A 10,242-nucleotide genomic window follows, 5' to 3' on the forward strand; every position below is an offset into this window, starting at 1 on the left:
CTGAAGACAAATATGTTCATCTTTTCATCAATCAAACAATCCAGTCACATCAGAAACAAAACTTTCTTGTCTTTTTTTGTCAGTTCCTAAAAAGTTCAACTTTTCAGATATGCAAGATTTTCATCCATCAGTAGCCCTAAAGTGAAAGAAGTTTAAATGGTTCATTAACAGAAAATGCAGGAACGATATCATTTAAGTCTAAAATCTGTCTGGAGTGCAGCTGTTGCATCCTGTTACTTTTTTCCACTCTCCACCTCCCTCTGGCAGCTGAGGGAAACCAGCGAGAATAGAACTGCTGCAATTAAGGCCAAATTTGCCTTTCAACAACCCTCTCTGCATGTTGGAAGACTGACCCCTCCACGTCTTCTTCATCCTCCAACACTGCCGAGTGGGTGGGAAGCATCCCGGTCTATTCTCAGTGCTCCTTCCATAACGCAGCACATCTCAAAGGATACAGCACTCTTGAAGAAAGAAATTAGACTTTCATTTGGCGCTCAAGATATCTTCCTGAAAGTTAAACGCATGAAAGGGAAGAACGGTTTATTCTGTTAAATGCCAGTGAGATGGGATTTGATGCCAGGATAACAGTTTAATATCTCACACACCCACTCTTTAGCTCTTTAGCTGATAGGTTGTATTAAATGGTAATTAAATGAAACCAGATCTGGGTAACATTATGCTTGGAGAGACGTACCACCAACACACAGGCACAGTGACATTCTCCTTATATTTGCCCATTAAAGGGACTTCTAAGCATATGCTTGGGTGCATGAGATCTCTTTTCCGATGTTCAAGGACACAGGGCAGGGAAATCAAGCAGGACTGCCAAGTCTTGTCTGTACCTATGCAAAGACATGTCTGACTGGTTACATAAGAGGGAAATAAGAAACCTCTGACCCAAACCAGATACCATGCCACCAAATCACAGCTATAAATGACTGTCCGTTCCTCTGTGTTTATCAAACAGCTCCCTGCAGTGCTTATTTGTTATGACTTGAAATGCATTCAGCAGATGCTTTCTGTAAAATAATCCCTGCATTTTGTGTCCGTCTACCATGAAGTAAAAAGCAAACTGTTGGCTTTGTGAGATATTTTTTATTGTGGTAATCAACAGGAGTTTTTTTTTTTAATTTGTCTTTCAATTTATATATTGTTGTCACACACAACAAATTAAAACCCTTTGAGGTGAAAATGAAGTGCAACTCAGGGTCAAGACTGCTTTATATGCATTTAGTGGAAGACAAGAAGAGATCGTTCAATTCAGTTGTTGTTTCAGTCCATCAAGCAAAGAGAGTATTTCCAGTTTCTTGCTTTGATTGAAAAATGTATGTTATTAACACTGTTTTTTAAAACAATGTATCATTACTTATTGTCTATTCAGCCAGAAGCATCATAAAACCCAAAGTAATAACAATTTATTTACAGTAGCTGTCTGACAAATGTACAAATTAGAGTTCTTCCGTCTTACTAAACCTGCTCTTGGTTGAAATGGCAGTAGAACCACCATTTGTTTTTCTGGAGCAAGCCCATTCTGATATCTCCAGCACAAGTCAACAAGATATAAATACAAATGTGTTGAAATTCACTGAAATGGCAATCAGGTGTATAAATTAACCTACTTTTGTTTGAGAAATGCGGAGGGAAAACTAATTTATCTGGTGGTACACATTCTGACCTAACATCTTTATTACTTGTTGTCCTATTCATATCTAAACATACAAACTAATTCCCCCCTGGGGATGAATAAAGTCTATATCTATCTATCTAAAAAAAGAGAGAGACTAATGCTTCTGGTCAAAATAGCACAGAAAAACAACATAAACCATTATAGGCCGTCAGTGGATTCAATACTAGAACCAAATTCAACTAGCGATGTGTACTCACCAGGTGTGTCTGCTGTGTGACCACTGCTGTGTTGTGTGATTGAATGAACACAACCCACAATTGGTTAACCCCCAGTCTAAAACACACTTCATTCAAAGTCAAAAACAACCTGCAATGTATAAAGATCATCGACTCAACGTCGTCATATAAGACACGTCATACGATCTTACTAAAGCAAAATGAAAGTCACCAAGCTGCCCCCCCGGCTCAGCAGCGGCTGAGTGGCGGCGATGTACTCAGCAGTGTGTGTGTGTGCAGGTAGTTCCGTTAGCTGTGATCTGTTAGCCAAACACACCGTCCAAAACAATACAAGTGAATGAACTGTGTCTCTGGGCGCAGAGAAGAGGCAGAGGGGTCGGTGATGCGGCGATGGGGCAGTTAAGAATTTGAGTGAGGAGTCAGCAGGCAGTCGATGGCAGTTTCAACAGGCAATAAAAGGTGCTTGGAGAAAGTGTGATTCACCACAACCACGAGAGGCCCTTGAGCATGCAGCCATAACTGGCCATCCTAAATATTATGCAGTTTGCTGCAGCAGAATGCGAGATCAGCCGTGGAGAGACACAGAGGCGCACACACTCACTCACGGAAGTGATAGCATGACTCTCCCGGCTGAGACGAATGTCCAGTGCATCAACCCAAGGTTTTTTGGAAGGTTTTTCACATAAATATAAGTATGTTTATGTGAAAAATACCAAAGAGTTTGCAGGGTATGGTTTGATTCTTTTAAACTGATTTCAAGGCATTTTCATTATTCTGACATAAATCTTCACTAATTTCTTTCTTCTTTAAATTTACTTTTCTGTTGCATGGTTCACTTTTTTAAATTGTGGGATAAAATGTATTACTTTATATCATATCAAATAAAACATAATGATGACACGACAATGCAGCTAAATCAGAGTTGGAGCTTGTTAAAATGTCACAAAATTGTGTTTTTTTCACAAGTGATTAAAAAATATGTTAATGTAATAAACATGTCCCATGAACATTTAAAACCTTCAAAGGTTATTAATATTTTGGCTTCATATAGACTTTCAAGAACTTGAGGAGATATTCTCAGTACTGTATTTTGTGTGTCAGGGTGGATTTAGCCTTTTGTCTTAATATAGATCATTGATGTGATGCAATACTCCACTCTGTCTCCCACGAGTTATGCATGTGATAGACACTTTTGTGGAGGCACTCAAAATTACGTGTCAAGTGTTTGATTACCACAATGTGAGAGGGTTACAGTTGGATCCTAATGTTCTTGCTGTTTTCATGTTCCGACGTTACAGAAAGGGCTGAACTTTGAGGGGCTCCTTATTGGTCTTTGGTTGATTCTAAACTTCTTTTTGTTTGTTTTAGATTAAAACAGGTCTGATGATGGCGTTTTGACCTGCAGCAGCACATGTATGAGAAAAGGTCTCATCTGTAAAATATAGTTAGTGTACAGATGTGTTTTTATTTCCCTTTAGAATAACTATCACAACTGAGAAGAATTGACCATTTGCAAAAATCTGCAAGTGTGCAATCATGGCTTAGCAACAGTAACTAGGCACATTTTTCAAATGTTCTGCATTTAAAGACTGTTGAGGGTGGTGGTTATGTTTTACCCTCTCCAAAACCAAAAACACAAGAACAAGTTTGTAAAGAATAGATTAACCAGTGTGTTTGTCTTCTTTAAATTGAGCTGCAAACGTTAGCATGTCCGACCTTAATATCTTTACTAACAACAGCATCCTAATCCTGTGTTCTTGTTATAAACTATAACTATAACATTGTAAGACATTGGCAAGGGCTATCTTAGCCATTCAAAGTTCAACAAGGGGAGATGGACTTTTTAAATCTACTTCGAATGGAAAAAAATCAGTTCAGCCCCAAATTACAGCAACCCCAAATTCAAAGAGTATAACATCAGTAGTATGTTGTAGGTGGGAGATTTTAACATATTGACCCAGGGAATTACACATTGATTATCTGACCTCGGGAAAAACATAGCTGAGAACATAAGACCCTTTGAAATGTCTCCTTAATGTGTCATCTAAAAAGGATATTGAGCTGGGAAACATGGGATCCTGGGAGCATTGATGCACTCCCGTCCTGTCTTGCTGTTTATTGGATTTGGATTAGTTTACTCTCTTGCAATCCCAGCCAACATTAGCCTTTCTGAGATAGTGTTAGTCCTGATCATAAAAGCCTTTTGTTTTGTTATGTTAAACCGGAAACAAACAGTAGTCTTCTATTTAGAAATAAGAAAAATAAAACAAATCTAATCTGTGTCTTGCCTGTAGTCTGGAAGCTACATAGGCTTACGTTAGAATGAAATAACAGTCTGATTGTACATTTCTTACTTCCTTGTTATAGTTATGATACTAGGACTGACCATCATCAATACAAAAACAATGCTGTTTCTTTATTTCCAAATATTCTACATGGATCAGCAACTGGTTAGGATGCTAACTTTGTTGCCTGGGACCTGTTAGCTTTAGCCTCTGTATGATATCATGATGAAGCCACAAGTGCATATTTAGGACCCTTACTTCATCTAAAAAAGTCAGCTTCAAAAATGAAAGAGTTAGCTGGAGGTGACTTTTGCAACCAATTTATGAAGCGAATGTTAGCTTAACAAGCTAGTAATCTTAAGTAAATGACAGTGAAATAAAATTGACGGTTGTCTGCTAGAAATGATAAGCCTGCTTTTTTCTACTACTGCCTGAAATCAAGGACCCATTGTTTTGCAAAATACAAAATGTTTCTGCCAAACTGTTGAGAACTAAATCTACTCAGGTCAAATGTTCCCCTCTGGTTGAAATGTAAAGACAGCGATGAATAGTTTTCCTTTTAATAAATGACGTATGATCACCATCAAGTGTGTGTTTCCCTTTCTGTGATGGAAAACTATATCTTGCCATGTGTTATAGTTACATGCAGTCCATGTATGAATGCCAACTAACCAAGTCATCCATTGACATAGTATGATGTAGAATAGTCACTGTTATTGTTCATATAAGTTATATCATTCAGAGGAAAATCCGCTGTTGATCTTCACCTCTGTTTTACCAAATTAATCTGGAGAAATATTCCAAAGGTTTAGTTTTCTAAACACAATCTGCAAAGTGTCACTGTCACTCTACACTCAGTTGCAAATTTTATATTTGAGAACTGTGAACAGCACCTACAGATAGTTTCACCAAAACTATCAAACATTTTTCAAAATATTCATACAAAACTATGTTATTGTCATGCACTTTACTACTAGGATCATCTGCAAGTTGAAACATGACTCAATAACCATCCCAGGGAAGCCAGAGTTAATCCAATGAGAAAGAAATGTGATGAGTTCCCTTGCTTGTCTGTTGGAGATCAGTACTGCTGTTTCTCCACCTGTACAGGTATCCTCATGTCAGTAGCATGACAGTCATAGGTCTCTTCACACGCTTGCATTGCTCTGCATCTAAAAGCAAATAAAACCAGCAACAGCCAAAGGTTAAATCTCCGATTCTCTACGGGAGGACCGTTGATCACCTCCCTGCTCATTCACCAACTCCGATGAACACTTCCTGTTTTCCTCTTTCTCCACATCTCCCTCGTCCTCCTCATCCCTGCTGATGAAGGCCAACTCGTTCTCATAGCAGAAAGAGTTGGCGCCAGATGTCGGGAATTTTCTGTCCTCCATGTCCTTGGCACTACATCTGGGGGTGGATGGTACTTCGAATGTTTTGTGAAAGTAGGCGTAGTCTATCCTGTACTGGCTTCTCTCCTCAAAGATGACGGGCTCAAAGCGGTGACCCCACAGGATCTCTGAGGACAGGTAAGAGCTGCGTGCCTGCGTCGTCATGGCTGTGGCCTCCACCATACCTTCAAATATAATTACTATCTCAAAGTCAGATGTTGCGAGATCTTGTTTATTGATGCCGAACAGTGGACTTTCTTCATCAATCTCATGGATGACAGTGAGGGGTGCAACCAGAAACAGGCGGTCTGTGCCTTTGTCATAGCCTACGTTCATGTCAAGCTGATCCAAGGGGATGTATTCGCCTTCTTCTGTGAAACGGGGCTTGACGAGCTGAGCTCGCACATGAGCTTCCACAACGTGGCTCTTCCTTAGATTAGCAACCCTAAACATGAGGCACAGCTTCCCATCACGCAAAGCAATGACTGCGTTGTGGCTGAACAGTAGAGTCTCTGCACGCTTTTTGGGCCTCGCCATCTTGGCCATGATGGCACCAATCATGAAGGCGTCGATGATGCAGCCCATGATGGACTGAAAGACCACCATGAAGACAGCAACCGGGCATTCCTCTGTCACACAGCGAGCGCCATACCCAATGGTTGTCTGGGTCTCAACGGAGAACAGGAAAGCGGCCGTGAAGGTGTTGACCTGTGTGACACAAGGAACAAAACTGTCATCCCCTTCGGGATGTTCCATGTCACCGTGTAGGAGGCCGATGACCCAGAACGCCAAGCCGAATGTTAGCCAGGACGCCACAAACACCAGGCCGAATAGCAGGAACATGTATCGCCAGCGGATGTCCACACACGTTGTGAAAATGTCAGATATGTACCGCTGTGACTTCTCATCCATGTTTGAGAAATGGATGTTGCATTGGCCAGCCTTGCTGACGAACCGGCTGTGGTGTTTGCGTCTCGTGTGAATCTTGCCATTGCCAAAGCTGCCCACAGCAGGCATGGTACTTAGTCTTAGGCCTTCTTCTTCACAGGACACTAAGCTGTGGTGGTGGGCCCTTCCCACACTCATGCCTCAGTGGGGCACAGCCAGTGGGGCTTCACGCTATCAGCCCGGCTCATACAAAACTGACCAGGCTCACAGGAAGTGGACAGCTCCGCCCAAAACAGGGTCAGTGTCAACTGGAAATAAGAGGCGAGGCACAAAGTTTCCTGTAAAGGAAGGACAGGTGAAATTAGTATACAACATTATCTATGATCTGCCCACAGTGTTATTTTGTACAGTGTATGGATATCACCTGAAAAGTGGAAATTGAATACATTTTTTTTTTTTATTGCACAGATCAAGAATATGACACATTCTCTATTTCTTTGTTCCGGTACTTTATGACTACATCTGACTACTACTACTTGTTTAGGACAGACGTTTGTTGCGTATGGTTCACTTAAAAAATATCCAGACTTCTCTGAGTAGTCTAGTCACTCACTGTCGTCTCACACTGTTTCAAGATCTGGTTTCTAATAATAGCTGCTGGTTGCCAAAGCTTGTTGTATTTTTGACTTAATAATTTTTCACTGTTGATTTAGTAACAACTCTTTTGATTGTTCAAATGTCATTAATGATGAATGTAGTTTACAATTATTTGTGTTTTGAAGCCGTTTAAACAGTTGTTTGTGCTGTACAGTGTGGGAAAAACATGGAAATGATACAGTTATAAATAGATTTTCAAACACAACCACATTTCATTTGTAATGTATCCTTCCAGACATTTGATTTTCTGTTCTTCCTCTCTTTGCCTGCTGCTCTATTCAAAATACTCTGCTGTATACAATACATGTTTTTCTGATCAACAAGGTACAGAAATAGCCAGCTAATCCAATGCCCTGCCATTTTATCTGATGTATATTCTGTTTCCTCCAGCTGGCACAACTATTAGAGGCACTAGAGTACTGTGTCATTCCCCTGTGAGGCTGAACTGGAAAATAATATGGGCTGAAAAAGATGGGGCAGAAAATTGGGTATCCTAGAAGAGACAGCCTCAGATACAAATGGTGTGATGGTAGGAATCAATATGGAATCACTTCAGACACATCAATGGAAAAATATTTTTTAAAAAGGGGAACTTTATCCTGATCAGTCCTAACTGCAGCCTTCAGCACATCCAGCTTGTACTGGATTTGATGTCTTACAACAACATTTTTGTAACATATGATTTTCAGCAAATTGTGTGCCATTAAGTTTTTGAACACCTGTGAACAAGAATTATACAGTAAATTTGATCAAAAACCGTACATAACATTACACCAAGCAAAAGGTGTATAGGCCTTCTTTTTTCTGTATTATATTCTGCTTCAATTTTGTGGTCTAATTATATTTTAATGTTTTAGTCTAGATAAGTCAACTTTGTTAATAACAAGAGTCTACAGCAGTGGCTCTGTGAGGCTGTAGAACTAAATGCTAACATCAACGTGCTAAAATGCTTGCAGTGTTTAGCAGGTATAATGTTCACCACGTTCACCGCTTTAGTTTAGCATGTTAGCATGCTAACATTTGCTAATAAGTATAAAGTACAAAGTACAGCAAACGCTAATGGGAAATAATTTGTTTAGGTATTTGGTCATTAACTATAAGCAAAGACAGAGATTTTGAGCTAACGATGACGCTAGATGAAACGTTTACCACATTCATATCCACCTCAGAATGCATCGTAAGCACTCAAGTTGTAGTTCAGGTTCAAGTATATTATCACATGTACCGCGAAATGTTCAGCTGCCCTGATTCATTATTATTAGAGATTTAAATCATAGACACTCACTGATGTAATTTCCCTCATTTCAAAGTATAAAATGAGACGCTGTCACACCATCACACTGCAGACTCCAGGGACCCAGAATGAGACGCCGCTCAGCTCAGAAAACACGGTAGAGATGATTGTATTTTGTTTTGTTTCTTTAAGAGACAAGATGCATTCAAATATAAAATAGTATACCTCAGAGCTTTAAGAACGTGCAGTTATAAAGCAACTGGGATTTCATCTTTAATAAAACTTTCAAATGGGGTCACAAAGTCTGCTCTGCAGGTGTCCCCAACATGGATACTCTACAGCTATGGATAGATAGCCAGTGACACCCTGGACATACAACAGAACAGCTATGTACAAGTTGAGATATGTTTCAAACACTCAGCCAGAATTAATTCAGAATTGTTAAGTACAGACTCCAGGATGACGATTGATAAAAAACCAAACTCACATTTTGTGCGGATTCGAATCCTCTGGTTGCTAAGAAGCAAAGGTTATTAATATCTAATATTCTGTGCGACTGCTCGTCAGCTCTCTGAGGAGCCACACTCTGCCTGCTGGGCTGTGATCTCAACGCCGGAGCAGAGATGAGTCTACTTCTCTGCTGACGTGTGTCACAATACAGACTGGAGATTTATTTTGAACAATGAGAGACAGTCCACAGGTCTCTCATTGAAAAAATGGTGACTAAAGTATATCTTCAAAATCTAAAATTACAAGCAGCTTACCTTGTGTGCAAGTTTTTTTTAATAATTGTTGATTTCCGACTTTCCTTTTCTTTTAGATCTCCCAGTCTTTTAGCCAAACTGCTGCATGTTTCTCCTCAGGCTTCCTTTTTACAGCTCTTCTCGTCCGTTACGGGTAGAACCACTCTATCCTCGTGAGGCAGAAAAGTAAATAGCCACAGAGTACCATCATGTCTGTGCCTCCTGGTCTCTTTCTCCACTCTAAAAGCAAAGCATTGCAATCACTCCTACGGTCAAGTCCTCCAAAGTTACTGCTCGATTTATATCCAGTTGATCAGAAACAGACAAGAAATGACAAAATCACTCAGTTGAAGCACTGAAGTTGTAACTTTGCCCCTCAAAATAGCACAACGACTTGATCTCAGCTAACCCAAACTGAATGTCTCTAGGGCTCACATGACCTGTAGGGTCCGGTCCAATCAAAAAATCAATCCCTCATATCTTATTTTAGAGTCAGTCGACAGTCTCACACTTGCTTGGTATATCTGCTATGTGATCTTGTTCTGCTGCAGATCCCACTCTGTATCCCACATCCAGTGAACTATTGCTCACTGCTCAGCTCTTGTCCTCCCCCTCCCTTTCGTGGTGTCACTGTAGATACTTGGCATTTGGAGACTACATGCTCTTCCCCTACCAAGTGTTGCACCAGCGCTGGTCAGCGATGTTCAGAGTTGAAAGAACCAACTGGGTTTTTTTTAGGACTGATGTTTATGAGAGAGACCAGAAATGACTACAACATCTACAATTGTTAAACTAATTTCTCTGGGTTTGAATAGGTTAAGTTGTCCTTATTATTTTGTGACAGGATTGATTTTAATGGATTTATAAAGTGATGTTTTTTTAGAGCCTCTCTTTCTTTCAGAAAAGCCAGCAAAAAAAAAATCACACTTGTACAGTACATTGGATGTATCATTGATCCAGAGGTAAAATCTCCACTTTTGTGGGGATCTATGGAAATAAAAAAAATATTCATGTCATCCTCTTTAATATTGTCTTTGTTTTCTAACTTAAACCAAACTGATCACAGAGTGGGTGGTGTGGTCTCCATTTTGACTGATTCAGAAAGCAGAGCAGCTCACGCTGGACTTTAAAAAAGCCCATGTAGGCAGTTCCTTGCTGAACATCACTCATTTGTCTCTTGT

The 10,242-nt window shown here is 40.0% G+C and overlaps 1 protein-coding gene across 2 annotated transcripts; it reads right to left on the bottom strand.

The window, feature by feature from the left end:
• Positions 1–4,995: 4,995 nt before the first annotated feature.
• On the bottom strand, positions 4,996–9,598 carry kcnj12b (potassium inwardly rectifying channel subfamily J member 12b). 2 transcript variants are annotated; one of them, XM_068728000.1, is made up of 2 exons: positions 9,083–9,598; positions 4,996–6,765 (listed from the first exon to the last, which is right to left on the bottom strand). In XM_068728000.1, exon 2 carries the CDS (start codon positions 6,623–6,625, stop codon positions 5,354–5,356), a length of 1,272 nt encoding a protein of 423 aa, XP_068584101.1. In that variant the 5' UTR covers positions 6,626–6,765; positions 9,083–9,598; the 3' UTR covers positions 4,996–5,353. The 2 variants fall into 2 exon arrangements, with proteins under 2 accessions (XP_068584101.1, XP_068584102.1); XM_068728001.1 differs by lacking the exon at positions 9,083–9,598 and adding an exon at positions 8,806–8,846.
• Positions 9,599–10,242: the final 644 nt, after the last annotated feature.

This window comes from Cebidichthys violaceus, unplaced genomic scaffold (assembly GCF_023349555.1).
Source record: "Cebidichthys violaceus isolate CVI_PGR_0920_01 unplaced genomic scaffold, fCebVio1.0.p SCAF_40, whole genome shotgun sequence".
NCBI classification, from domain to species: Eukaryota; Metazoa; Chordata; class Actinopteri; order Perciformes; family Stichaeidae; genus Cebidichthys; species Cebidichthys violaceus.